Source organism: Stegostoma tigrinum, chromosome 9, assembly GCF_030684315.1.
Source record: "Stegostoma tigrinum isolate sSteTig4 chromosome 9, sSteTig4.hap1, whole genome shotgun sequence".
Lineage (NCBI taxonomy): Eukaryota > Metazoa > Chordata > Chondrichthyes > Orectolobiformes > Stegostomatidae > Stegostoma > Stegostoma tigrinum.
The window spans coordinates 23419758-23443888 of NC_081362.1; the positions used below are offsets into that span (position 1 = coordinate 23419758).

The window sequence follows — 24131 nt, forward strand, 5'->3', positions numbered from 1 at the left end:
ATGCAAACAAGTACATCCTTTGTATAAAAGACACAAGGACAACCCGAGCAACTACAGGCCACTCAGCATACCTTCAATGGTGGGGAAACAATAATTCAGGATGGAACTATCAGTCACATGGAAAAATGTGTGTAAATTAAACACAGCCAGCAGGGATTTATTTCAGGAAAGTCATGAATAACCAACTTGTTGGGATGCTTTGAAGTGGTAACAGAAGGGAATAATGAGGATAAAACTGTTGAGGCATGCACATGATCTTAGAAAAAGGCATTTGATTTAGTGCCACGAAGCAAACTTGCAGGCAAGGTTGTCGCTCATGGAATAAAGGGTCAGTAATAATGTAGATACAAAGCTGACTGAATGATAGAAAATAGGGTTGGAGTGCAGGGAGCAAGTTCAAAGTTTTCCGATGACATAAAACACGATAGCATTGTAAACTGCGAGGAATCATAGAAACCCTACAGTGCAGAAAGATGCCACTCTGTCTACTGAGTCTGCACCGATGTTCCAAAAATCATCCCATCCAGACCCATCCTACCATATCCCCACATTTACCATGTCTGATCCACCTTGCCTGCACATCCAAAGATATTATGGCCATCCACCTAAACTGCAGATCTGTGGGCTGTGGGAGATAGCCTGAATGCCTGGCAGAAACCCATGCAACCACCAGGTTAAATGCAAACTCCACAGAGACAGTCATTTGGAAACAGACACTTTGGCCCACAGTGTGGAAGCAGGCCCTGTGGCCCAACAAGTCCACACTGACCCTTGGACCATCCCACCCAGACTCATTCCCCCTATAACCCACACACCCCTGAGCACTACGGACAATTTAGCATGGCCAATCCACCTAGCCTGCACATCTTTGGACTGTGGGAGGAAAACGGAGCACCGGGAGGAAACCTACACAGACACAGGGAGAACGTGCAAACTCCACACAGTCGCCCGAGGCTGGAATCAAACCCAGGTCCCCGGCGCTGTGAGGCTGCAGTGCAAACCACTGAGCTACCGCGCTGCCATCTATTTATAATGATAGATTGGAGAAGTTGAGGCTATCTTTCCTGAACAGGCAAAGACTAAGAGAAGATTCAATGAAAGTTTTCAAAATCATGAGAGTTCTGGACAGCATAGACATGGAGAAATTGATTTTGCTCACACGAGGATCAAGAACAAGAGGACGCAGATTTAAAATAATCTGCAACAAGGTAAATATAATGTGAGAGAAAACTTTTTTTTAATGCAACAAGTGGTTTTGGATTGGCACATGCTGATCAGAAGACTGAGAGAGGCAGGCTTAATTCAGACATTCACCAAGACATCAAATTATTTAAACAGAAACAGTGCGCAGAGCTATGAAAAAAGAGCAGGTGAATGGTATTGAGACATGATGCTCATTTGGAATAAAAATGCTAATTTGGAAAGTTGGTGCAGACATAAGCCAAAAGGCTTTCTGCTGTATTGTAATAATGCCATGATTCTGCATTCCGATCTTCATTCCCAAAACAAAATCTGCAAGTAACTGAGGTAATTTACTTAAAGCATGGTCTTAGAACATTTTATTTTACACTGTAAATCAACCTACTAAATGCCAAATTATTTAACCTTATGTTTTTGTACCCAAACAAAATTAACAAAAATTCACTGCATTTTGTTCCCAAATGAAAATTTTAATCATCCGGTCCATTATTTTTGCATCTCAAGGCATAAGCTGGATGCTTCCTATGAGTAATGTATCAATTATTACAAATAGGACCAATGATGTTGCAGACAGTATCTAAGTTTAAACAACCTGCTGGCAAATCTAACCAGGTTAACGAAATCATCAGAATTAAATAACCTTGGTAATAAAAATTAGAAGAATTTATAGAATTTGCATTGTTACATAAAATAAACATCTTGCAATCAATTTGCTGTGCTCCAAACATATATATCGAAATGGAAAAAAAAATTCCAACCTCAAATCATACTTGCACACAAATAAATAAAGGAGAATTGTTTTTATTCATTCATGGGATACAGGCGCCACTGGCCAGATGAATCTTTATTGCCCATTCTTAGTTGCCCTTGAGAGCAACTAAGGATTGCTGCAGTCCCTGTGCTATCCAGTACACAATGACATTAGGGAGGGAGTTCCAGTTCCTTATTTTGCACCATACACATTATCCACAATCATTGACTCGAACCAACTGTTTTATTCTGCACAAACCTTTATTGCTCAAGTTGCGGTTAGGTATTTTATTTGGTCTCCGAGATAAATGAGCAAAATGTCCAAGATAACAGTTCATTGTTCAATCTTGAAGAATCATTCAATGAATATTTCCACTTCATCAGCTATGCCTTGCAAAGTTATCATGATTTTTAAAATCCCTTCTAATATATTCATCTAGTCATTTGATTAATTCAAATAACCTTGTGATTTAATCAAGATGGAATGGTTGGCACAACTTGTTTGCACATTCTACCCAAACAAATAAGTTGATTACTGCAACTTTAGCATAAACATTCAGATAATAAATAGCACATACTCCAGGAGCATCTCAACTGCTCCTCCAATCAAGTGGAAGGACGTGCAAGTGCTCACTGAGCCAGATGTATTTTGATGCTTGGTTTATTTTTTCCAAAGGTCAAATTAACCGACGGCTAACAAAATATTCCATCTTCGGCAAGCACATTGAAATAGTAATATGATTTAGGACACATGCTTAATTCACAGGCAGTGTCAACAGATCAAGTAGCGTTAAATCTGCACCTTTGATCTATTTGGCCCATATTGGAAAATACTCTCTTTAGCTAAGTATATGAAGCTACACTGTACCAAGGTAAATTATTACTTTTCCAAGGTTAAACTTTATTGGAAGCTAAACAACAGTTGACATGTGTATATTTGCATTGAAGGAAATCCTATTTGAAGCCATCCAATTACATCAGTCTCACCTTCTTCTTGTCCCTCATTGAGCCTTTTCCTCGTACCATAATCTTGCATCCTGTCTCTGCTTCCAGCTGTTTTGCTGTTAGACCTCTGGGTCCAAGGATTCTTCCAACAAAGTTGAACTAGTTAAGAGAGAAAAAGAAAATATCATTAAAATTCTTGAAACTAGATGTTAACAACTGAAAACACTTCAGTAAATAATTACAAATTCACTTTTTACTCAGAAACCTCCAAAAATTTTAGAATAGATTAGGAAATTTTAGAACAGATAGGAAGGAGTTGGGGCAAAGGAAATTTTCCCTAATTTGCTGCATTTGATAAATAATTATTGTTAAGGATTTATTTGGGTCCTTAGTTGTTCACAATACGTGTTACTGATTAAGAAATACAGCTCTCCACTTCTTGATCTAACAATAACTTGCATTGATAAAACACAATCTTAACATAGTAAAACACCTCAAGGCAATATCTGGCACCAAGCCATTTAAAGAGTTATCAGGACAGGTGACCAAAAGCTTGATCAAAGAGGTAGATGTAGACAAAACCACACCGAGTACAGCGGATGCAATATATCACACTGGCAGATGTGCAGGTGAAAATCTACTTGATGTGGACAGTCATCTTGGGGCTTGGGATGTTGGTGAGGGAGGTGGTGTGGGGGCAAGTGTGTACCGCTCCACACTGCCATCACTCCCTTATCCGCTCCACACTCCCATCCAACCCCACCACACCTGGCACTTTCCCCTGCAACCGCAGGAAGTGCTACATTCGCCCCCACACCTCCTCCCTCATCCACATCCCAGGCCCCAAGATGACTTTTCACATCAAGCAGATATTCACCTGCACATCTGCCAATGTGGTATATTGCATCCGCTGTACTCGGTGTGGCTTTGTCTACATTGGGGAAATCAAGCGGAGGGTTGAGGACAGCTTTGCAGAACACCTATGCTTGGTTCACAACAAACAACTGCACCTCCCAGTCGCGAACCATTTCAACTCCCCTCACATTCCTCAGACAACATGTCCATCCTGGGCATCCTGCAGTGCCACAATGATGCCACCCGAAGGTTGCAGGAACAGCAACTCATGTTCCGCTTGGGAGCCCTGCAGCCCAATAGCATCAATGTGGATTTCACAAGCTTCAAAGTCTCCCCTCCCCCCCACTGCATCCCAAAGCCAGCCCAGCTCGTCGCCACCTCCCTAACCTGTTCTTCCTCTCACCTATCCCCTCTTCCCACCTCAAGCAGCACCTCCTTCCCTTCCTCCTAACCTCATCCCACCCCCTTGACCTGTCTGTCCTCCCCGAACTGACCTATCCCCTCTATACCTTCCCACCTACACTCACCTCTACAGGCTCCATCCCCACCTCTTTAACCTGTCTGTCTCCTCTCCACCTATCTTCTCCTCCATCCACCATCGATACGCCTCCCCCTCTCTCCCTATTTATTTCAGAACCCTCTCCCCATCCCCCTTTTCTGATGATGGGTCTAAGCCTGAAATGTCAGCTTTTGTGCTCCAATGATGCTGCTTGGCCTGCTGTGTTCATCCAGCTCCACACTTTATTATCACTATCACTGAACCCCCGACTATTAGAATCCTGGGGTTTATCACTGACCAGAAATTCAACTGGGGATTTTCCATACAAATTGGCTACAACAGCAGGTCAGAAGCAAGGAATACAGAGGCAAGTAACTCACCTCCTCGCTCCCAAAGCCTTTCCACCATCAACAAGGCATAAGTAAGAGTGCGATGGAATACTCACCACTTGCCTGGATGAGTCTAACTCCAAAAACACTCAAGCAGTTTGACACCATCCAGGAAAAAGCAACTTGCTTGATTATCACCACATCCATAAACATCCTTTCTGACCAGCACTTACCACCAGCAGCAGTGTGTACTATCTACAAGATATACTGCAGAAATTCGAAGACCGTTAGACATCACCTTCCAAACCCAAGAGCATTTCCATCTAGAAGGACGAGGACAGCAGATACATGGGAATACCATCACCTACAAGTTCCCCTCTGAGTCATTCACCATCCTGATTTGGAAATATATTGCTGCTCCTTTACTGTCACTCAGTCAAAATTGTGGAATTCCCTCCCTAGTGGCATTTGTGGGTTTACCTACAGCACATGGACTTCAGCAGTTCAAGAAGGCAGCTCACCATCACCTTCTCAAGGGCAACTAAGGGGGGCAATAAATGCTGGCCTGTCAACAATATGTGAATGAGAGAAGAATTATGGGACATAGCTAAGGAGGAGAGGTCATTGAAGGATTTGAAAACCAGAATGAGAATTTTAAAATCAGACTACTGTGCTTCAAATATCCAATGTAAGTGCAGGGGAAATAAGCAAGAGTTATCAAGCTAAAACCTGTAGAAAGCAGTAAGTTACAAAACAACACAGATTAACTGTAAGAGCAAAACAATGGTAGATGAAGCACATTGGAAGAAATATATGAACATCCTGCTCGAATCTGAGCAAAACAAATTGGAATTTTCCGATGGGAAAACACCCAGCAATGATGACTTTGAGCATGACAGGCTTAAAATTGTTGTTGCAGTGTGAATATTATAAAAAGGCCTGTAGAGTTTAAAACTCAAGCTACTTTTTACCTTAGATCATATACACTGCAAAACACAAGCATAAAATGTTGCAACATTTGTGACAGGGTTTAAATGCTTCAGATACAGTGAAAGTAAATCGACAGAAATTCACAATTTAATTAACATTGCTGTCACAATACGCCTCCATCCTTATGAGATTTCCACTTCGGTTAGTGAGCTTTGCTAAGGAATGGCTTCTTTTCTTCTTCAATGCATGCATTCCATAGTTCATCAAGCCTCTTTGCTACATGAACAATAGATAAATCAGGCCACTCAGCTTTGATTTTTTGATGATGCTCTGAACAAAACAAGAACCACCCAGAGGGACCTTTGCAGCCCTTTGGCATCCTCCTCCCTTTTGTTACCTTTAGCAGGCATATAACTTCATTCCCCAGTCATAACATGCCTTATCTACTTTAGCCAGTGGTTCAAATTCAGCTTTCTTTTTGCTAGACATCATCTTCCAGTCCACCTTTAAGAGAATTCCAGGAAGTTAACAGGAATATCAATGATTTTCTTCTGTTCTTCCCACTAAGTCTGAACAAACTAAACATGGGAACATTTTGCCTCTCGGTTCCTTTGGGTCATGTTTTGCCATCTTGTTGCTTTTCCTGTGGCTGACTGCTGGCCCCTCAGTTACGGCTTTTGCTTTTGAATGGGACTTTTGTCAACCTCACAGCATCAATGACGTGGCTTAAATATTCAACATAATTTTTTTAAAAATTCACATTTATCTTTCTACACTCTTAGGCCATAATCTAAGTTTCTATACAGTACCATCTGAGACGTGGGGATGCTCTTTTTCATTTCACCTCATGGCTAAAATATAATCCAGGTAACACTGGACTCCTTCCAATCCAATTAAAATCTGATCCATAGCGTGTTGGAATAATGCAGGTGCAGGCGAGATTTCAAATTTGAACAGTTCTTTATTTGTTAAAATTGTAAAGTCTTTCTGAGTTTCGGGATTTATATTCATCCAGACATAGGCTCGACTAAGAACATTTACAGGTGAAGCAGTTTCAAGGGTTATTTCAATGTAAATGTTAAGTTACATGGTTGGTCTGAAGATGTGTCCTTGCACGTTGCCAAAGGGAATTTCCCTTTGGGGAATTTTCATTGAAAAGCTGACCTCCAACTAGGACAGCAACTACATTCTTGATTAAAGGTAAAGGACACCACTCAGCACAGGGCACCAGTTTAATAGTGACATTAAAATCACCACAGATGCAGACCAATCCATCTCTTATCATCACTAGTATGGTAGGTGTGGCCCAATCACTCATATTTACAGGTTCAAGGAGTTTCATCTTGACCAGGCTGTCTAATTCTGCCTCAATATTTGGTCTGATTGCATAAAGTACTGCTCTAATCCTGGCAACATTTTACTTCATTCTAATCCTTGATTTCCATTTTGACAGGTCTTTTTCATGTTTTTCAGATCATGAATGAAAATAATGGCATACTTCTTTAGAATTTATGATTGATAAACCTCAGAATCTGATAAACAATTTACTTCAGCCCTGATGAGTTTGATTTTCTGCAATCATGTTTTTCCGAATAAAGCTGGAAAATCCCCTTTGGTAACATACTAAGACAAATCTTCAGACAGACTGTATAACTGAACATTCACACAGGTACAACCCTTTACATTGCTTTGCCAGTGTACGTTCTTTGTGCAATTTCTGAGGGTTACAGCACAATCTGACTGAGCTGCTTTTGATGCAAACTTTCAGGTACGAATAAAACCATCACACCAGTGTCCATCTCCATTCTGATCAAGACCTTACCATCAACATCATCAAAGATCCATCGCATCCCAGTAATGTTCTCCTACAATCTCTTCTGTCAGGCAGAAGGTACAGAAGTGTGAACACACACACCAGCTGTTATTAGACTGATGAATGGATTCTCTAGCCTCAGATAATGCTGACTGTGCTAATGTTTGTCTGGCTTAGCACATACCCTGTGCAATGTAATCTGCATGCCTCTATCCAAGTCTTTTTGATTTGCACAACCTTGCTCACTATGATCTGCCTGCACTGCTTGTAAACATAGCTTTTCACCGTACTTCAGTACGCTGATGATAATCGAAACGCCACTCAGCAAGAGAGCAACCCAGTATTGGTTAGTGGCACCAGCAATAACTAATATCTTTAATAACAGCTCCTCTTTTGACTGAGAGTCTAGGTGTTCTTTATGCTCTTTTAACACTACGTAGATTTTCTACCTACTCTTCAGTTTTTGTACTTTTGCTGTAGTTCATGGTTTCTTTCTAAAATATGTTCAAAGTTTTTTTTTACTGTAGTTTTTACATTCAGCTTCGTCATACCAGCAATTAGATGCTGCATGACCTGTTTCTTCCACATCAATGGCAGTTTTGAATCTGTGTTGGTGTGCATATCTCAGCTGCCATTTGTGAACTTGCTCAGTTGCCATTTTGTGTATCCCCATGCTTGCGCTTAACTGCTGAGTTTCCTTGGCTGCTAGCTCTGTTGAAACTACTATTTCCAGGGCTTTAAGTTTAGACTCCTTTACATCTTAAACCATATCAGTATCTGACAGCATCATTTAAGTTGTCTTTAAATTCGCAGTATTCTGCTAAGTTCTTTAAAATTGATATGAACTAGGATTAATTCAATATCATGCTGATTGCATTTATGGAATCCGAGCCGGTCAGAAATCACCAATGGTTTTGGTGAAAATGGTTCTGCTGGATTCCTTCTATTTCTTAAGTTTTGGAACCCAGCTTCTCTGAATGTACCAGGCTCCTCAGGTGACTGAAAGCTTCTTCACCGATAAAACTCAGGAATGTCATAACGGCTATATCTGCTTCAATTTTGTTATTTTGAACAATACAATGGAATCATGCTGTGGTCAGTTACAGTTGTTTGTATTTTCATCATACAGTCATATGGTGTCAAATTACCTTTCATAGATACCACTGAATCATAGAATTCCCACAATGTGGAAGTAGGCCATTTGGCCCATTGAGTCCACAATGATTCCCCAAAGAGCACTGCACCCAGACCCAACCCCTCTCCACCTGGTCCTGCATTTCCCACGGCTAAGCCATCTAGCCCGCACATCCCGGGACACTATGGACAATTCAGCATGGCTAATCCATCTAACCTGCACATCTTTGGACTGTAGGAAGAAACTGGAGCACCCAGAGCAAACCCTCACAGACATGGAGAGCGTGCGCAAACTACTCACAGACTGTCGCCCCAGGCTCGAACCTACTCTTTTTAATGAAAAGACGCCATATACACAACGTGCCACAAACATTTTAGCACTATGTTGATTCTTCCTGTTTAAAATAAGGTATTCCAGAGGCTGCCTGTTTCATGTGAGCCTGCATCCCTAGTTTAAAATATTTCCCTCCAGGTACTTGTTACTCAGTGGTGCTTCAGGGTGAAGCTTGTGGTGAGCTACTTCTTCACTGCACAGCTCTTCACTGGAGTAGTGATAATGGGAACTGCAGATGCTGGAGAATCCAAGATAACAAAGTGTGGAGCTGGATGAACACAGCAAGCCAAGTAGCATCTCAGGAGCACAAAAGCTGACGTTTCGGGCCTAGACCCTTCATCAGAGAGGGGGATGGGGAGAGGGAACTGGAATAAATAGGGAGAGAGGGGGAGGCGGACCGAAGATGGAGAGAAAACAAGATAGGTAGAGAGGAGAGTATAGGTGAGGAGGTAGGGAGGGGATAGGTCAGCCCAGGGAAGATGGACAGGTCAAGGAGGCAGGATGAGGTGGTAGGTAGGAAATGGAGGTGTGGCTTGAGGTGGGAGGAAGGGATGGGTGAGAGGAAGAACAGGTTAGGGAAGCAGAGACAGGCTTGGTTGGTTTTGGGATGCAATGGGGGAAGGGACGAGCTGGGCTGGTTTTGTGATGCAGTGGGGGGGGGGAGGGAGGGGAAGAACTGGGCTGGTTTTATTCATTCATGGGATGTGGGCATTGCTGGCTGGTTAGCATTTTATTGCCTGTCCCTAGTTCCCCTTGTGAAGATGGTGGTGAACTGCTACGTTAAACTGCTAATGTCCACATGCTTTGTGCTTCTAAGATGCTGCTTGGCCTGCAGTGTTCATCCAGCTCCACACTTTGTTATCTCGGATTCTCCAGCATCTGCAGTTCCCATTATCTCTGATCACAGTCCACATACTGTAGGTTGACCTAAAATGCCCTCAGGGGAGGAATTCCAGAAATGTGACTCTGTCACAGTGAAGGAATAAGATTATGTTTGTGGCAAGCAAACAGAGAGGGTTAATTATGCTGTTCACATGGTATCTTTGGGCTTCTAGAAGCTGTCTGATAAAGTGCCACCAATAGGCTCTCTGCAAAGTTGAAGCTGAGGGAATGCAAGGGATAAATCGCAGCATAGGTACAAAGAATTATGGGAAGCATAGTAAGCTTGCAACTAGTTGTTCTGTGGACTATAGAAGATATACAGTAATAATTTAGGTTTAGAAGTCACCTGACTGTAGCTGAAAGGATCTATTATTTAGAAAGAGACAGTAATGAAAACATTCACAGTGACTGGAAAGATTGCTCTCTCTGGTTTAAGGGGTGATGAAGGAGTTGGTATAACTGTCATTACCGACCTTATGACAGACAGCCTCCTGAGACACTGCTGTTAGCTCATTATAACATACTACTGGTGCTACAGAAGATCCTTCCCAGCTAATACCTCATTAGGATAGGCCTACTTCTCCTCCCTCTTCGTAGTGGTTTCCTCTTTGCATCTTTGCTTGTCCTGTCCAGGAACTGGTACTGCAACTACTGCCCACATATCGATGCAAGGGGCATGACTTTCCATCAAAATGCAAAACTCTAAAATATTACGTCAAATCAGAGTGCTCCCTAAATTTTGCCTCAGCAAGCAGCTCAACTGCAACTTGTTGAGTCACCTATTAACCAAACTTTGCTTCAATATGCTTGTTATTTCAGAAGTGAACACTTATACGTAATTTCCTGCACATTCACCTTACAACTGCATCAGCACTCTGATATCACAATCATGTCGGCACAACATCGTGGGCTGAAGGGCCTGTTCTGTGCTGTACTGTACTGTCCTATGTTCTATGTGGTCCAATTTGTGTGTGCAAACAGAGAACTTGCAGGAACACACCTGTGCGAGCTACTCTAGCTCAGTACATTGGCTGATATCAGCGCCTCACATTGCAAAACAATATATAGGTCTTCATTGTGCTGCAATTAAGTTTCTAGTACAATATTTCTAATTCACTTGCCTTCCAGAATTAGTTAATGTAAAACATTTCTGCTGTTTTATACCATGTGTTTATACCTCTATCATTGAAACACATTTAAAAGTCAAAAATTAGGTCTACAGCATGAATGATAGAGATGACAATTAATGGTTGCATTGTTTTTTTCTTGCTCCCCGTTATCTCATCTCCCTAACACAGCGCACATGCTGTTCTCTTAAAAACTGAAAGAATGGCGGATGCTGTAAATCAGGAACATAAGTTGCTGGAAAAGCTCAGCAGGTCTGGCAGTATCTGTCAAGAGAAATCAGAGTTAGTATTTCAGGTCCGGTGACCCTTATCCAAACTTAATTTTCTAATTCAAAGAGGAAGGCATTTGCTTTCACCACATTTAAACAGTTTTCCTTTGAATCCTAAACTTAAGGAAAGTGAACTCAACAGAACTCATTTTAAAGAATGAAGCAGTATAAATTTAATGTATCATTTCCAATAAACACAATTTAAAGGTATAGAAATAAGGAAAAGCAGCATTTCATCCTTCTAATCATTTAATAAATCTGCTGGAATACAAAACGTTGAAGGAGAGGGGTGCTTGTACAGAGTGGCTCACTGGAGGTATTGACTGGAATGGGGGGAGTTGCTGGAGATCCTATTATAGGGAGGAAGCTGGTTTAGCTTACAAATGCCAAAAGCAATTCTGGTCAAACACTTAATACTTTCACTCTGTTGCCACCTACTTGACTCCTGGATTTCTGAAATCTAGCAAGTATTGAATTTTAAATGATGGTAAAAATATGGTGCATACAATCTTATTTAAACACGTAAAGGGTCAAAGGGTGAGGCATGCAATAATTTTTCAAAAATCTGACATCCTGTCTGCTTTGAATTTGCCCATTTCTAGTTTAAACAGAGGTGGTCAGCAAGTGCGCAGGCAAACCTGCTCCTAGAATCATTGATTGCCTACAAGTGTGGAAGCAGGCCATTCAGCACATTGAGTCCACACCAAACCCCTGAAGAGCGTCCTGCCTGAACCAAATCCTTAACCTATTCTTGTAACCCTGCATTTTCCCGCAGCTAATCCACTGGGGCAGCACAGCGGCTCAGTGGTAGCACTGCGGCCTCACAGCACCAGGGATCTGGGTTCAATTCCAGCCTTGGGCAACCATCTGTGCGAAGTCTGCACGTTCTCCCCGTGTCTGTGTGGGTTTCCTCCAGGTGATCCGGTTTCCTCCTACAGTCCAAAGATGTGCAGGCTAGGTGGATTGGCCATGCTAAATTGCCCGTAGTGTTCAGGGGTGTGTAGGTTATAGGGGGATGGGTCTGGGTGGGGTGCTGCAAGGGGCGGTGTAGACTCGTTGGGCTGAAGGACCTGTTTCTACACTGTAGGGAATCTAATCTTAAAAAAACCTGCATATCCCTGGACAATACGGACAAACTAGCACTGCCAGTCCTGTACATCTTTGGACTCATTTCCGAAGAGATGAATTAACACATAATATAACTATTTAAAACAAATTGTCTGCACAAGATGTTTACCATCATTTTCAATGATTCTTTTAAAAATTACAAGCAAATTTATCTGGCTTAAATATAGTGATGGGGTTGATTGAAATTTGTTTTAATTCACATTACCATAACTTAGAAAAGCTTGCCTAATTCTAACCAAAATATTTGAAGTTTATTACCCCAATCTACACATTTGGTGGTGCATACCAAGAGCTGGCCTCAAAGCCGATCGCCTTTCAGCCTGAGTTTTCTTTCTCTCCCACTGTGGATTAGGAAGAGCATGTGGCCAGCTCATGCCCAGTTTTAGGGTGACACTTACTCTCTCGCTACCTCGCTCCTCAACAGATTCTCCCATTCACATTCACTCCTTCCCTCACATACAAGACTCACCACCCCAACTCAAATACAGACTCATTTCCAGGTTTGTACCCTCCCCCCTCTCACACTCTCACAGACCTGGCCCCAGACCCATTCCCTTCTTCCTCCCTCCATCCATCCAAAACACTCCAGGACTTGCTCACTTCCTCCCAACATACTCTCAGCCTCACTCTCTTTCTTCCTCCCAGACTCTCAGTTAAACTCCCATGTCACCTTCTAGGCATATTCTCAAGACTCACTCCTTTCTTTCCTCATTCCCAGACTCCCTCCCTTACTCAGTCAGAAATCTCACTCGCAGACCCCCTCCCTTCCTCACTTTCAGACTTTCTCCTTTCTTCCCAGACTCACTCACAGCCAGCCACTCTCCCTCCATCCCAGTCTCTCACTCAGATTTCCTCCCTCCTCAATTCCTCCATCCCAGGCTTGCTCTCTCCCAGACGTACTCACACTCCCTCTCCCTCCAGACTCTCACTCAGACTTTGTCTCCCTCTCCCAGTTTCCCTCCTAGACTCCTTCTCAGACTTGTGCATCTCCCTGCCCCCTCTCACTCTCAGACTCAGTCCGTCCTTTAATCCCAGACCCATTTAGACTCTGTCCAACCCTTTCAGATTCATATACAGACTTCCTTAGTCTCTCCCTCCCAGGCAACCCCCCTTCCCCAGACTCCATCTCTCACTCTATCCCTTCCGCCCAGATAGTGCTAATTTCCTCATGCTCAGATTCCATCCCCCTTTTTCTCCCTCACTCACTCGCAAACTCACACCCCCACTCAGTTTCAGGCTCGCTCACTCCCTTTCTTTGAGACTCCCTCTGTTCCTGACTTTCAGACTCCCTCCATTTCCTTTTTCTCAGAATCTCTCTTTCCTCCTTTCCCCTCTTCCTCCCAGACTCCCAACTGCACAGTCTTCTGTCCTTCCAGACAGTGTCAGGTACCCTTTGTCCCGGACACTCTCCCTTATTCTTAGGCCCCCTTCATTTTTCAGACTTACTATCAGATAGTAAGATTGTCACTCTGTCTCAGGCTTATTGTCAGAATCTCTCCCCATCTCCCTCTCTCCTACAGTCTCTGTCAGAATCCCTCCCTTCCTCACAGATTCTCAAAGACTCACTCCCTCACACTATCCATTCCTCCCAGACAGTGTGAGATTCCATCCCTTCCATATTCAGTTGCACTCCCTTGCCCCGGATTCATTCAGAATCCCTCCTTCACTCTCTCCCTTCCTTCCAGATATTGTCACACTCCATTCCTCCCAGATGCACACTGATGATCCTCCATCACAGACACAGTCGCAGACACCGTTCATCCCTGCATCCCTCACTCTCATTGTCCCTCACTTCATCCCACACTCTCCTGCTCCCTCCCTCCTACATTCCTACCTTCCCCTTCCCAGGATCACTGTCCCATTCTCTAGACTCACTGTCCGATGCCCTTACTCCTTCCCTCCCAGACTCACTGTTTGATTTTCTCCCTCCCTCCCTTACAATCAGGCCTACCCCATCTTTTGTATTATTTCTGTCTTTCTGAAAGTGTGTCCTGGAATATTCGTTACACGGCCTTAATTATGTTATAATCTTAACCAATGCAATGAATTGTTCACCTTGAGCTTTAATCTAAGGATGTAAATCCTCATCAGAAATGGTGAACATGCCAGATGCCCCTTTCTCAAGGGGACATGATGGTGCGAATAAGCACCTAACCAGAACATGAACCACACCCAAAGTCTCCACATGGGACACAGCCTTGTCTGAACCCCTTCAATCCTTGGAGGTTCACACCGAGAAGTCTCCATTTTCCTTTGCAAGACAACTTCAATATGTCCAAACTATCTACATACAAACGCTGCCAGTGGTGTCCGATCAAACCTCCAGGGTTGACTGTTGAGCAGGCTCTTTCTGCCACAGCTGCAGAACCGTGAGTACATTAAGACATAGTGGGAGTGACAAGAAGAAACAAACTTATTTAAAACTTACGCCACTTTGGTGGGACAGATAACAACGTAGTGTATAATATTGTTCCCTTTAAGCACTCTCACATTGGTGGATATTGCAGCCCCCTCCCTTCAGGGGTCAGGTCACATTCCCCATCCACTGCGTGTTTGAAAATATTTTATTCCCTACTGCATACTTCAATTTTTGACACAGTAGAAGGCAATAGTGATTGCTCTTTACCACTGGCTTGCAGTCTCAACTTCCACACGTTAGCAAGCCCAAAATACCAAATCCCCTTTCTGGTATTCCTTCCTCCCATAGGCTTCACGCTTTAACAGGTCCCCACCCAACCTGCCTACATGAGCCTGCACTTGCCTTCCCCCAGCACACAAGATGACCATGTCAGGTTCCTTCTTTATAAGTGTCTCCTTGTCTTTTTCATCTGGAGAAACAGTTTATTCCAGAATGTTAATGCTGATTTGTTCAATCCATGAAGTTATTAAAGTTGTCAAGTTTACACTGTCACATCACATTCTGCACCAACACCAACACCCATCTGTGGCTCCAAGGTGACCCTGACCATGAATAAACCCTCCTCTCTCCCATCCAGCTTTACTTGACCCTTCCTTGCAGATACTGTTAGCCAATTTCACAATTATCACCCTGCTTCAGCCCTGCCTGCAGCTCCCAACGCCAAAGAACAACTTGACAAGTTTCCTTCTCTCAGTTGTGGCCAGTCTCCCCACTCCAACTGCTCCGTTTCACCTAGTCCAACAGACTGGGACCCCTTGACCAACCTAATCCAACTGTCCCACAGAAGAAGTCGGACAGGGTCAGCACTAATGTAAGAAAGGGAAATAATATTTGACAATTCTGCTGGAATTTTTCAAGGATGCAACGGGTAGAGTTGATAAGGGGAAGCAAATGGACTTTCATTAAGGTTCCACGGAAGGAATTAGCATATAAAATTAAAGCACATGAGACTAGGGTAGTATGCTGACATGGGGTGTATGGAAGTCTTTGCTCAGGGCATTCACAGTTAGCAGACAGGAAACAAAGGCAGAGAATAAACTGGTTCCCCACATCCCCTCAGGAAGAGTATCTGTATTGGATCCGACTGCTCATCATTTGCAACATCATCATTTGCGCAGTCTCAACTGATGAGTAGGAGTCAGAAAGATTCCCAACCAGATCTGAAGTTATGAAAGACCGCCCCTTCTTTGCTGCTTTATGTGTTGTATAGAACCTTTAATCCAGTTCTTCAGGAAGGATGTGAGCCTGAGAAGGGTGACTATTTCAGGCAGCAGGAGCCTGCAAGTCAAAAAGCTGGATGGGAGGGTGAACTGTCAAGGAGATGCAGGTATGCTTCAGTGTGATTTGGAAAAGCTGTGTGTGGGCAAATGCAGATGAAGTATAATGTGAATAAAAGTGAGGTTATTCACTCAGTAGCAAAACAGGCAGACATTGCCATCTGAATGGTGACAGATTGGAAAATGGGGAGATGCAATGAGATTTGGGTGTCCTTATACACCAATCATTGAAAGCAAAAATGCAGGTGCAAAAGGTGAAGGCGGCAAATGGCATGCCAGCCTTCAGAGCAAGAGGATTTCAGTACAACAGCAGCGGTATCCTTTTACAATTGTACAGGGCCTTGGTTAGACCACACTTGGATTACTTTGTACTGGCTATGGAGGGAATGCAATAAAGGGTATCAGACTGATTTGTGGATATCAGGACTGATGAATGAAGTGAAACTAGATCACTTAAGACTACATTCACTGGAGTTGGCAGGGGAAGAGACAGAGACAGATCTCCCAGAACTCAGGAGGTTCGAACAGGGCTAGACAGGGTTAACGCAGGAAGGATGCTCCTGATATCCAGGGAGCCAAGAACCAGGATCATAGTTTAAGGAGATAGTAGGAACTGCAGATGCTGGAGAAGCTGAGGTAACAAGGTGTAGAGCTGGGTGAACATAGCAGGCCAAGCAGCATCAAAGGAGCAGGAAAGCTGGCGTTTCAGGCCTAGACCCTTCTTCAGAAATGGGGGAGGGGAAGGGGGTTGTGAAATAAATAGGGAGAGGGGGGGAGGCGGATAGAAGATGGATAGAGTAGAAGATAGGTGGAGAGGAGATGTTCAGGTCAAAGAGGCGGGGATGGAGCCAGTAAAGGTGAGTGTAGGTGGGGAAGTCCACATTGATACCATTGGGCTGCAGGCTTCCCAAGTGAAATATGAGTTGCTGTTCCTGCAACCTTCGAGCGGCATCGTTGTGACGCTGCAGGAGGCCCAGGATGGACATGTTGTCTGAGGATTGGGAGGGGGAGTTGAAATGGTTCGCGGCTGGGAGGTGCAGTTGTTTAGTGTGAACCGAGCATAGGTGTTCTGCAAAGCGGTCCCCAAGACTCCACTTGGTTTTCCCGATGTAGACTGGCATTTTTGCAGGATGGTGGTGCAGTACAGTTACTTAGATGACTGTACCGGAGCTGCCTCATGCTCCACCGAGGAGCTCGAACAGTTCATCCACTTCACCAACACCTTCCACCCCAACCGTAAGTTCATCTGGACCATCTCTGATACCTCTCTCTCGTTTCTGGACCTCTCTGTTTCCATCTCTGGCAATCACCTGGAAATTGGTATCCATTTCAAGCCCACCAATTCCCACAGCTACCTAGAATACATCTCCTCCCACCCACCTTCCTGCAAAAATGCCATCCCCTATTCCCAATTCCTTCCCTCCACCGAATCTGCTCCCAGGATGAGGCATTCCACTCCCGAACATCACAGATGTCCTCGTTTTTCAAGGACTGCAACTCCCCCCCAGCAGTGGTCAAGAACACCCTCGACTGTGTCTCCCACATTTCCCGCAACTCATCCTTCACATACCCTCCCGGCAGTAACAACCAAAACAGAATCCCCCCTCATCCTCACGTACCACCTCACCAACCTCCGGATCCAACGTGTCATCCTCCAACCCTTCTACCATCTGCAATCCGACCTCACCACCAAAGATAGTTTTCCCTCCCCACCCTCATCTGCTTTCCGGAGGGACCACTCTCTCCAAGACTCTCTTGTCTGCTCCACATTATCCCCAAGCCCCACCACACCCGGCACGAATCCCTGCAACCATAGGAAGTGCTACACCTGCCCCTAGACGTTCCCACTCACCCCCATCCCAGGTCCCAAGAAAACTTTCCCCATCAAGCAAATGTTCACCTGCATATCTGCTAATGTGGTATACTGTATCCGCTGTTCCCACTGGGGCCTCCTCTACATCCACCTACATTCTCCTCTATCCATCTTCTATCCGTCCCCCCCTCCCTATTTATTTCACAACCCCCGTCCCCTCTCCCCTTTCTGAAGAAGGGTCTAGGCCCGAAACGTCAGCTTTCCTGCTTCTCTGATATTGCTTGGCCTGCTGTGTTCATCCAGCTCTACACCTTGTTATCTCACAGTTTAAGGACATGGGGTAAACCATTTAGGATTGTGATGAGGAGAATTGTTTTCACCAAGAGACCAGTGAGTGAGCCTCTGGAATCTTCTGTCTCAGAATGCATTTGAGGCTAAAGCACTGAATATTTTCAAGGAGGAGTTAGGCATAATTTAGGGGCTACAGAGATTAAAAGAATTGGGAGAAAGCTGGAACAGAGTACTGCACTGAACAATTCACCATGATCAATTGAATGACAAAGCAAGCTTGAAGGGCCAATGGGCTGGTCCTGCTCTTATTTTCTTTTTCTAAGTGCCCAGACCTCTCACTACTGTCAATACATCCTTTCAAGCCCTTGCCCTCAGAATGGTCACAACGGAGCCAGAAGACTGACAGTGGCTCACTGCCCCTGCAAAGACACAAACCCCATAAACAAATCCCTTGACTGGCATTAAAGGCTGACATTGACTTACTGCACTAAGACATCCTGGCTGATGGGTGTCTCTGAAAACTTCAGTGATGACTACTCCCCTAAGGCTTTAGGACAGCTGCTTATTTGCTGCATATGCAGTCTGCTAGCTTTGTGAGCTGTTAATATATGGTGCAAGTTTGAGATTGTCATTGCATGTTTCCAGACAGCAAGATGTACATTCTCTTGAATGAAAGCTGCTAACTAGCAAGGCATGATGTTTGGTTGTGTCATGTGAAAATAAAGACTATTTGGATGCTGCAAGCATCTGTGTAGGTGCTAAATTCCCAAGTACCAAGAAACAGTCCTGAGGTGTAGCCTCGTCTAATCCACAAATTGGATTTCTGTCCATATGCCTCTGCTCCAGCCTTTCAATGCTAGAATGTACACCGCATACGAAACATGAGTTTGTAGCACGGATTGACATTGGCAGGTACAATGTTGTGGGTATCACACAGACATGGCTACAAAATATTAAGGATACTGGTCTTTCCGAAAAACTGGCAGATGGGCGGAGAGGAAGGGTTGTCTTGTTAGTAACAAATAACACTAAATGGACAGCAAGTGATATCGAGCTAGAAGGCATGGAATCTGTGTGAGTAAATCTGAGGGTTCGCAAAGGAAAAAAGATCCTGATGAGAGTTACGTAGAGGTCTCCTTACAGTAGTCAGCATGTGGAAAAGAAAATAAATCAAGAGACAGAAAAAGGATGTATGAAAGGCTCTATTACAATAATCATGAGGGACTTCAACACAGAGTTTCACTAGAAAATTCAGTTTGAGATTGGGCCTCAAGAAATGGAATTTGTGAAATGTCTACAGGATGGGTTTTTTTGGAGCAGCTTGTGACAGAACCCACAATAGAACAGGTGGTTCTGTATTTGGTGATGGCTAATGAGGCAGACTTGATTAGGAAGCTTAAGGTGAAGGAACACTTGGGACAGAAACCAAAACATGACAGAATTCATCCTGCAGGTTGAGGGGGAGAAGCTGGAATCAAATTTAATGGTATTAAAATTGTGTCAAAGTATCTACAAAGAGATGAGACGAGGTGGTCAGAGTTGATTGGAAGTGGGGAGCAACTAGGAAGACAATGGAGCAACAATGACAGGAGTTTCAGGGGACAATTTGGGAGGCAGGGGAGAAATTCATCCCAATGACAAAGAAGAAACTTACAAATGGGAAGCCAATGCATCACGGCTGACAAGGGAAGTCAGGGACAGGATAAAAATAGAAGGATAAGCATATAATGCGGTTAAAATTAGTGGGAACCGAGAGGGTTGGGAAGCTTTCACAAATTGGCAGAGGATAACTAAAATAGCGATGATGATGAACTATGAATGCGCGTAGCTAGCAACATAAAAGAACATAGCAAGAGTCTTTGTTTTAGATATCGAAAAGAAAGAGGCAAAAGTAGGCATTGGATTGCTGGGAAATGAGGCTGTAGAAGTAGCAATGGGGAACAAAGCAATGGTGCAGGAACTGAAGAGGTACTTGAGACTTCATGATGGAAGACATGCTACTAGCACGCCAGAACTTCCAGACAGTAAGGAGGCAGGAGTGAGTGTCGTGGCCAACACGAAAGTAGTGTGGGGAAAGGTAAAACATCTTAAGGAGGATCAATCACTGGGACCCGATGGACGATAGCCCAGACTTCTCAAAGAGATAGCTGAGATCATGGAGGCATTGCTGGTGATCTTTCAGGAATCACTGGAGTCAGGGACAGTCCCAGAGGACCATAAAATGGTAAATGTAACAACACTGTTTAAGAAGGGAGGGAGACAGAAGACAGGAAATTATAGATCTGTTAGCCTGAGTCAAGCAAAGATAACATTTCAGAGCCCATTATCAAGCAAAAGATTGCAGAGCACTTGGAAGCGCACCGTAAAATAGAACTGAGTCAGCACGGCTTCATCAGGGGGAAGTCATGTCTGACAATTCCGTTAAAATTCGTTGAGGAAGTAAAGAGCAAGTTGGACAATGGAGAGCCAGTGGACAAGCTCTACTGAATTTCCAGAAGACCTTTCACAAGGTGCTACACAGGAGGCTGCTAAATAAAATAAATGCACATGGTGTTGGTGGCAAGGCACTGGCAGAAAGCATAGATTTTGGAGATAGGGGTCTTTTTTCTGGGTAGAGGTTGGATAGAGTATTTGATGTTTGTAAAATCACGGGGCAGAACTGCATGGTCCCTTTAAAAGATTATATACTTTTACGAGGGTTGGAGATTTTAAAGAAGTTTGTAGATGTACAGAGTTCTCGAAATTGAAACATTTGTATTAAAAGTGGTATTGTGAGAAAAATAAAAACAGCATTTTTACCAATACAAGAAGTTTGCAATTTAGTGAATGAATTTAAACCAGGCCCTAGATACCAAAACTCAATAAAATTCAAATCTGATGGTTTTGACTACTTAGGACCAATTCTATAGTAAGAAATTGAGAGATCATCATGGGTATAAAAGAAGAGGCCATTGAAAATCAGTGTGAGGGTAACTGCCATTTTCCAAGAGAATAGCTCTCAGCTATAACAGAAAGAATCACAGGCTCTCATAAAATTCACTAAGCTCTCAAGAAATCACCATCTACACTAAGGGTACAGTGGCACTCTTAGCTAATATTCTTGACACAAGAATTCAATGGAAGAAGGCATTCCTGACTGGAGGACAGCAGAGATGGCAAAGAACATTCTGGAAGACTTATTCTGGCTATAATTTTGAAAGATTAAGCTTTAATTTCAAGAAGTAATTTGGTTTATATAAATGAGATATTTATCTATTGGAACAGCATACCTATAGAAGTTTGTTCTTTCAGAAATAGTTAGTTAAGGGAGAATGGTTCTGTTTGTTAGCAGTTCTGTTAATTTGTTAACTGTTCAAGTCAGATAAAATAAGTTGTTACTTGTTGTTTATAAAGTGAGTATCAGAGATTTCTTACATTTTACCACTCCTTTATAACAAATTCGGGGTGACGGGCAGTTATTACCATTTTTCACACTTCCTTTAACAGATTACAAAGGGAAGGTGAGCTTCCCTGAGTGTTTTGGTTTTAATTATCAGAGAGGTGTTGACCTCTCATTCATACCACTGCTGTTGGAAGGTATCCAAAAGAGGTTTACAAGAATGATCCCCGGGATGAAGGGTTTGTCATATGAGGAACAGTTAAGGATTCTGGACGTGTACTCAACAGAGTTTAGAAGATGTGGGGAAATGTGATTGAAACTTAAAGACGACTGAGGGGCCTAGATACAGTTGATATGGACATGATCTTTCCACTAGCAGGAGAATCTTATATCCAAGGACACAGTCTCAGAGTGAAAGGATGATTCATTAGAACTGAGATAAGGAGGAATTTCTTTAGGTGGTGAATCTGTGGAACTCACTGCTGCAGAAGGCCATGGAGGCCCAGTAATTGAGTTTATTTGAGGCACAGAGATAGTTTCTTCATTAGTAAGGGGACCAATGCTAACAGGGAGAAGGGAGTTGAAAAACATATCAGCTATGATAATAGTGGAGCAGACTTGATGGGCCAAAAGGCATAATTCTGCTCCTATACCTCATGTTTTTTTGGAAACCGAGTTAGGTGAAAGAGGGAAGATGTGACCATTCCCTCCTTTTCTCTTACTGGTGAATACTTCTGCTCTTTAAATGAAAAGGAATGTCTTAGGGAATTTAAGGCTGAAGAAGAAAACATGACCTTAAGGATTTTTATAGTACAGAGCAGAGCATCGGAGATCAGAGAAAGTGTGTGAATCTGGCAGGAAGCAACTGGGCAGATCAGCCGGGAAGCCTTCAAAAGGAGTAGCCCAGCCACCATCCTTCAATCCAGAAACAAAGCTCCTGAGATGATATCAGGATTCAAAAGTGACATGGAGCAAGTGGAAGCTGTTGATTGGTTGAGTAAAGATGGTGAGTATTTATTCCACTATTAGTGCTTATAGTTTGTCAAGTCTTTATTTTGTGGTTTTGCTTAGAAGGGCTATGTTCTATTTTAACAAGGTCAAAGGAAGAAGGGCTCTCAAGTAATTTATATTATTTGATTTTAAGAGGTCTTTAAAGGTTTAATCCAAAAGGGTAAGTCATGGCAGGAGAGCTCAAAGCAATGATTTATTCCTCTGGCTCTATATGAGAAGGTGTACATAATTACAATGATTGGGACCAGCATAAGTGCAGGAAGTGTTTCCAGCTGCTGTTTCTGGAACCCAAAGTTCAAGGAGACACAGCTGAACATCTGTGAAGTGAATATTGTGCATAGCAAGTTCACAGAGGTAGTCACACCACAGGCTAGGATTCCACAGGAGGGCCCTTAAAGATTAGTCAAGTGAAATAGTAAAAAAGGGAGGGGGTAAGAGAATGAGAAAATATGTAGAGATAACAAGGTGTAGGGCTAGATAAACACCGCAGGCCAAGCAGCATCAAAGCTGATGTTTCGGGCCTAGACCTCTCAGATTCTCCGGCTTCTGCAGTTCCCACTATCAAGGAAATATGTAACTGACTTTTGTAAGCAAATTTCAACAATGGCCCACTACCATCAGACCAGTCTAAATATGGAATGCTTTACAAATTTGTGGGTCATCCTTGTGCAGGGTCCATGTAAATCTTCTCTAGATCATTCCAAATTTAATGTATGCGCAGCTGAACTGCCTTTACCAAGTCAGAAAATGCTGCAAAAGTCATAATGACTGAGGTAGTGTTGCAAAGTCTGGTAATACTTGAAGTAGCTAAGTCATCAGGACTTAATGGGGTGCATTCATAGATGGCAAGAGAGGTAAGGGAAAAATCTGCACAGGCACTGGTGGAAACTTTCCAATCAAATCTTAAATACCAAGGTGACACCAGCATCCTGGAGAATTTAAATGCTTCATCCTTGTTCAAAAAACAGTACATGGATAAACACAGTAACTACAGTCCATTCAGTTTAACTTCAGCATTGAGTAAGCTTTTACAAATGATAACCTGGGACAAAAGTAATAGTCACTTGGAGAATTGTTGGTTAACTAAGGAATATAAAGGCGGATTTGGAAAAAGTAAATTATGCTTAACTAACATGTTAGTGTTTCTTTCTGATAAGGTAACATGGAGAGTTCCAATTCTGAAGTAAATACAGGTATAAATAGGAGTTGAAATCATAGAAGACACCAGAATGGTTAAGAAAGTAGTTCAAGTGATCATATGGAATCCTGAGATTAATTCATAGAGGTATTAAAACAGAAGCAACTAAATTGTGAAAATGATTTATAAAACACTGGTCTATCTTCAAATGGTTATTAGGACCAATTCTGGGCACATCAGGAAGAATGTGGGCATTGGAGAAATTATAGGAAAGATTGACAAGTGCATATTGTTGTGGGGAGAAGAGACTGTGCTTATTGTGTGTAGATTAGGCAAATTTGAGAAACTAGCACTATTCTCTTTATGACAAAGCTGAGCAGAGATTTTAAAGAGCTATTCAACATCATGCGATTCTGTACAAGTAAGCAAAGAGTAAGCGTTTTCATTGCCAGAATGTTTCACAGCCAGAGGACATCATCTAAGTTGAACGGTAAAAGAACCAAAAGTGGCAAAAGGACATTTTCCCCTGCAGCAATCTCTAGAATGCACTGCCTCTGGGCGCGTTGAAGGGAGTGCTAATTGTACTGTTGAAAAATGGATCTAAAGGC

The 24131-nt window shown here is 43.0% G+C and overlaps 1 protein-coding gene and 1 non-coding gene across 7 annotated transcripts in view; both read right to left on the reverse strand.

The window, feature by feature from the left end:
* LOC125454669 (KH domain-containing RNA-binding protein QKI) overlaps nucleotides 1-24131 on the reverse strand; it is a 527237-nt gene that overhangs the window by 257660 nt on the left and 245446 nt on the right. For all 6 annotated transcript variants that reach the window (XM_048535689.2, XM_048535686.2, XM_059648416.1 and 3 more), the window contains one exon: nucleotides 2938-3054. In XM_048535689.2, coding sequence (XP_048391646.1) covers nucleotides 2938-3054 — 117 coding nt within the window. The remainder of the gene's footprint in view (nucleotides 1-2937; nucleotides 3055-24131) is intronic.
* Nucleotides 23013-23116, reverse strand: LOC125455245 (U6 spliceosomal RNA). Its single transcript, XR_007248191.1, has one exon. It is a non-coding gene; the product is annotated as a U6 spliceosomal RNA (small nuclear RNA).